Here is a 5835-nt window from a genome sequence, read left to right on the forward strand (position 1 = left end):
AATTTGCATGCTTATTCTTTTTAAATTAACATGATTAGAATATTTTAGATCATTTATTTCTTCTATCGCACATGTGTTCGTTCCATCAGATACTATATTATATTGAATAATCAATTTTTTTAAAAAAAAATACAATAGAAAAACAAGTAAATAGACACCAAGAGACCGAACAAAGGAAATAAACCAAAAAAAGGAAAAATACATAAAAAAAATTACTATAAAGAAAAATACTAATTAGGAATAAACCTAAATTTACTTTAATAATTTTCAAACATTTTCAAAATATATATAGTAGGACCAAAAGTATGTAATTCAAATTCTCATCTTTATTGTACTCCAAATATATATATACATATATGCTTTTTAATATAGTACTTTTGAACATAGTGTATTATTGACGAAGATCTTAACTATTTTTAATACAAGGTATTTATTTATACTGGGTGGTTTAATTTCAAGTTTAAAAATATATTTTCACAAAATTTATTATTTTCAAAAGGAGCATATGGAAAAAAAAATGTCTTATGGTAAGACTTCAAAATAATATGCTTTTTAATAGTTTATAGTATGTTGATTGTTATAATTTGAATTATATATATTTTTTGAATTATTCATAATTATTTCGTTTTTTTTGTTTTTGAAAATCAAGTATATTTCCTCTCAATTTCTTACTATAATTTGCATGTTTCTTAAATATAATAGTTGAATTCTTAACCAAAATTCAAAAATAAAAAGAAGTTTTGAAAAACTAATTTTTTTTAGTTTTCAAAATTTTGCTTGTTTTTTAAATCATTGGTAAAAGGTAGATAACAAAGAAAGAAATTTGGAAGTGAAAGTAGTGTCTACTAATTTTCAAAAATCAAAAATAAAAAACCAAATAGTTATAAGACGGAACCTCAATAGTACAAGTTCAAAAATATATTTTCATAAAGTTTATTATTTCCAAAAGTAGTAGATATAGAAAATACTTTTATAGTATGAATTGAAATTATTTGTTTTTTTAATAATTAATAAAATGTTGATTATAATTATTATAATTATAATTTTATATTTTTAATCACCCACTATTTTCATAAGATTTGGAAATATTCTGTTTTTTAATAGCTAATGAGATTTGAATGTTATAACCATCAAATTACTAATGAATTTTAATTGTTAATTCGTAACCTTTTTTTTTTTTTGGAAGATAATTCGTAACCTAATTAATAACTCGGAAAATCATTTTGCCATTTTCTTAATTTGAATTTTTTTATTTTTTTATTTACCACTTTTCAAATAGAAACCTTCTATTTTGTTATTTCCTTTCTCAAACTGAGAGTCTAAAACCCACCCAAAGGTCTTCAATAGAAACCCACCCAAAATTTTGAACGGAATATATATTGTTGGAGGCACCATAATTGTGGACTCCGAATGCTCAGACGTTCTGAAATTTGAAGATCCCATTTTCAGAAAAGGGATCCTTAATGACGTTCTTTTTTATTCTTTCCTGCAATAAATAAATTGGATGATCATCAAAATGGATTCTGTAAATCACCCCATAATAAATTAGTTGTCCTTCTTCTTCCCAATTTCTCAAATGGGGTTGTTCTCATTCGATTGAAAAGTAAAGTTTGGTGGGAAATTTCTATGTTTTGATCTTTTTTTTAAAGGGTTTTTCTTTTTACGGCTATAAAATGAGGAAGAAACCTCGGGCTGTAAAAACTGGGCCAGATGCAGAATTGGTAATGTAAATCAACTCTTATTCTTGTTTTGTTTCTTCCATGCACTTTTGTTTCTAACTCTGAAGCTAATTTTGTTTGAGAATTAATTGTTTTAAATTTGAACTTGTCAATGGAAAATTTGTTTTGCTACTTTCAAGTCTTCAGATAAGTATCTTATAGTTCTTTGTTGTAATGGTGAAAACCACAAGATGGATTGTAGAATGGAAGTAATGATCTTATATACCCTTGTGATCTGAAATTTTAAGTTGTAATTTTCCCTTACTTATATACTTACCATCTTTTTCTTATCTAACCAATGTAGGACTTTGATCGCGCATTTCGAATATACATTTATTGATAGTTCATTTATTTGCTTCATGGTTCTTCATTTCCTTTGTATCATGCTTATTTTCTATCCATCTCACTGATTCAAACCATACTTGAGATTAGTTTAAACTGAATGAGGAATTTAAGTTATTAAGTTTTAAGTTTAAGAGCTTGAAACCCTTGGAGGTATCTCCAAACTTCCAAAACTTTTGATTTCCATTGATGTGAACTGAAGTATTTTTTGTGGGGAGTTTTTGTTTTGTGTGTAGATTGGAACAAAGGTTAGAGTAGAGCATTTTTAGATGAAAGGATCACATTTCTGCTGAATGTTCCTTGATTTTTGTGAGCATTTTTAGATGAAAGGATCACATTTCTGCTGAATGTTCCTTGATTTTTGTGATTGAACTTACAGTTCATTTCAAATGTGTTTGTTTCTATTCATTGAGTCTAAAGGGTCATATGTAAGGTGTGGAGTGTACTCCCATGCTTTTAAGGTGTGGTGTTGTATTTGACATTCTTTTGAGTTATGACATCTCTGTTATTCAATGCTCGAGTTTGTGGAGGTGCTCAGGTTCTTCTTTTTGAGACAAATTTCGTTTATGAAAAGTTTCTTTCTTCTCTTATCACCGAAAATTGGAGTTCGTTTGTATAATTTTCCTTTTCCAGTCCCTTTGGTTGTGCTTGTGATTGGCACTTCTGTTTTGTTCTTCTGTTCAGTTGGGACTTTTTCATCTAAATTCTGTTCTTCACCTGTGATCACGTAGGAAGATGTCATGTCCAATGTCAAACTAGACTGCTAGAATGCCGTTAATTATTGTATTTTGTTTAATTATAATTTATTAGCGTTTTTTTTTAAAAATTTCTGCATTAATTTCTGATGTGAAATTATGTTGAGTTAAAAAGGTGCAATGTGTTCATGCAGTCTTAATGTTTTCTAGCTCACTTCAAGTTTTCTTTTGTCCCCATGACCTTTGTTTCGTCTTTCGAGTAAATTTTGAAACAGTAGAAATGGTAGAATAAATTATAAGTTTTGAATCTATCTACTGATTTAGTTCATCAAAATCAAAGCCTGAAAAGATTATTTGTTTTTGTAGAGCACAGAAGCAGCACACGAAAGCACAATGACTACCTCTGAGGGACTAGAAGGTACCAATACATCCTTGAAGAAATTAAAATCACCATTGACCAGCCAAAGTACTTCTAAAGAGAGAGCGAATAGGTTCTCTATCCGTCGATCTGGACGTATCCGAAATTCCATGCCTCAAAGCCCCAAAATACAGAGCGTCATTGAAGAGATTACACTTAGTGAAAGTGATGCAGAAGATGAGTTGCCTACTGACCATGAGAAAAGTTTGCCACCTCCTGACCAAGAGAATGATTGGGCAGACTTAATGAAGAAGGAAAGGAAATTTGAAGGGAAAATTGACTATATTGTAAAACTACTTGAAGCACATGGCTATACCTTAGACTCAATAAAGACTGAGGTACAAAGCTTTTTATTTTTCCTGTTGTGTTTTTAGGTTGAATGATTTTGCTCATTAATTAGTAAATGAGCAGGTTATCAAAAGATCAATCTCGATGGAAACGGTACCTACGCCTGAAATGAATTATAAGAGCATGTATATAGCATCCCAGAAGAAGGTTATATTTAGTCATTTCCATCTTCTGATTTTTGTTTCTTCAAGCTTTCTTGAGGCCAACTGTTTATTTCGACAACTATTTGCTTATGTGCAGATTGAAGAACTAGCTGAAGAAAATCGAGTGCTTACTCAAAAATTGGAGAATGCTCTTGACCAATACGAAGCTGTATGTATTATCGAATTTCAATTCTGCTAGCTATCATAGTTATGAGATCTGCATCGACTTTTTTTTTTCTTTACTTCCTTTTTCGTTTGAAAAGGAACAAATAAACTTTTTGTTGATAGAATAAAAATGTACATAAGAAATCTCCCAAAAGACCCCTAGAACTCGTATAAGAGCGCATGCACCCCAGTTCAGTCATAAGAATTAAAAAGGTATCATTTCATGACCTGCCTACAAAAGAGGGAACAAAAGAACTTGCTAGTAGAACTCAAAATCCTAGTCTCTTTCTGATAAAGTATCATGAAAATAGTTAGAGAAACATGCAAGTTGGGTCATGATAGAAGGAAGAAGAAGAATCTAGATCCCTCTTCGGTGTAAAAGTGAGGAAGAAGCTAGATTTCTCTGTTGCAACAAAGAATGTTATATTTTGGGCCAATTCTTACTAAAGTTTGAAGACGACAATCCTTAAAAATTGCCATTGTTTAAGTTGGCCCTTTAAACCTTAGGAATGATAAAAATATTAAAGTTTGTTAGTGGTAAATGTGAAGATTACAATGATTGCAACAAGAACTCAACAGTTTTCTTGGGTTATATATATGGATGCCATTGATAAAGTCCTAAGACATTACTGTGGTTCCCATGTGATGAAAAGTTTCATTCTAAAACTGGAATGACAACTGGAAAACTGTGATGTGAGAGAAAACAAAATACTTGTTGAAATAGGTTAATTATACCAAAATATTCTCAAGAATATGATATATTCAACATTTTATATTGTTAATGTACATGTATCATTTTCTGAAAAAGATGTGTTGCCATTTTTAATGGTCTATGTTGTGTTATGTCCATTTCCAAATGATATCATGTGTCTGAGTTGTTAAGTTGTTGACTTTGTTATCTTTTTGCAATTGATGTTTAGTGGTTATAAAAATTGCTAATTATCGAGGGCCACTTTCGAAAACTATTACCAAGAGAATATTTGGCTCGTAATTTTAATTCTTTCGGATTACGCATGTGACAGTAGAGTTAGAATGTTGATATTCATATAATCTAATTCTATATGTATGTGTGTTTCATATAATCTAATTCTATATGTGTGTGTTTTTTTTAATGTGGGATCAACAAATTTATAGCTTGGGGTAAGCAAACCTGCTCACCAAACTTTAAAATTGTGCAGTACAAGAATGGGAATCATGATGCTTTTGAAATGTTGGAGAAGTTAAAGGATGTCATCGTGATTTCGAACAGTCTGAAAGTTTCCGAATCAACTCAAGCTATGTCTCAAGCAGAACTCGACAAGGATACGTCTCTCGATGCGGGCGACGTTCCTCCTCCAGGCAAGAAAAAGAAGCTCCCTAATCAAAATTGAACAAGAATATGGGTTCCCTCCTCATGGTTGTGACTCTTTCGTTGCATGCTCTTTAGTCAGACTTGTTTGTCAACTAAAGTTTGTTTCTTTTGGGTGGGGGGCTGGATCATAGAATAGAATGCTGGCCCTTTCATTAGCCATGAAAAGGAATGAAAGATGTCAGATTTGAAAATAGAAGTTTCTTAAAAGATAACTATTTTGGAAATTAGATTTTAAAATAGCCTTTTTGCTTCTATGTTGGGAACTTGTATGATGAACTAATTTTAAAGAACGGTTAAGAAATACGAAATATGTATGGAAAGGTCATGCAGAAATGTAATGAATTAATCTCCAATCACATAATTAGATTACTAAAAATTGAAGTTCAAAATGTTAGTTTTATGGAAGAAAACTCGAGAGTCGAGGGTTATTGATCTCTTTACCAATTAAGAAATAAAGATTTCTATCTAGCACAGATAATCATTTGATTTTTAGTTTCTAGTTTTTTAAAATTAAGTCTACTATTAAAGGAAATTAGGGTTTTTTTTTCCTAATATGTATTTTTCATATTAACATTTTTCCTTTTTTGTTTCTTTTTTTTATTGGGTCTGCTAGAGTATTTTATTGGACAATTCATTGTAGCCTGTGGAAGCTAAT

General features: G+C 30.4%; 1 protein-coding gene across 6 annotated transcripts; it reads left to right on the forward strand.

Annotated features, from left to right (window-relative positions):
* Positions 1–1313: 1313 nt before the first annotated feature.
* LOC120086802 (uncharacterized) lies at positions 1314–5526 on the forward strand. 6 transcript variants are annotated; one of them, XM_039043593.2, is made up of 5 exons: positions 1314–1721; positions 3122–3511; positions 3585–3668; positions 3762–3833; positions 5008–5526. In XM_039043593.2, the coding sequence occupies exons 1-5, from the start codon at positions 1674–1676 to the stop codon at positions 5197–5199; spliced, it is 786 nt and encodes a 261-aa protein (XP_038899521.1). In that variant the 5' UTR covers positions 1314–1673; the 3' UTR covers positions 5200–5526. The 6 variants fall into 6 exon arrangements, with proteins under 6 accessions (XP_038899521.1, XP_090174163.1, XP_090174164.1 ...); XM_090318037.1 differs by having other exon boundaries at positions 1336–1726; XM_090318038.1 differs by lacking the exon at positions 1314–1721 and adding an exon at positions 1744–1865 and having other exon boundaries at positions 3127–3511.
* The last annotated feature ends 309 nt before the right edge of the window (positions 5527–5835 follow it).

This window comes from Benincasa hispida, chromosome 9 (assembly GCF_027475165.1).
Source record: "Benincasa hispida cultivar pf3 chromosome 9, pf3_genome.v1.1, whole genome shotgun sequence".
Taxonomy (NCBI): Eukaryota; Viridiplantae; Streptophyta; class Magnoliopsida; order Cucurbitales; family Cucurbitaceae; genus Benincasa; species Benincasa hispida.

Bases quoted from the DNA above. Each gene is read 5' to 3' on its own strand.
- LOC120086802 (XM_039043593.2), top strand. From the start codon at position 1,674: ATGAGGAAGAAACCTCGGGCTGTAAAAACTGGGCCAGATGCAGAATTG. The intron at 3,512-3,584 runs GTACAAAGCTTT...GTAAATGAGCAG, and splicing joins TAGACTCAATAAAGACTGAG to GTTATCAAAAGATCAATCTC. The intron at 3,834-5,007 runs GTATGTATTATC...AAAATTGTGCAG, and splicing joins CTCTTGACCAATACGAAGCT to TACAAGAATGGGAATCATGA.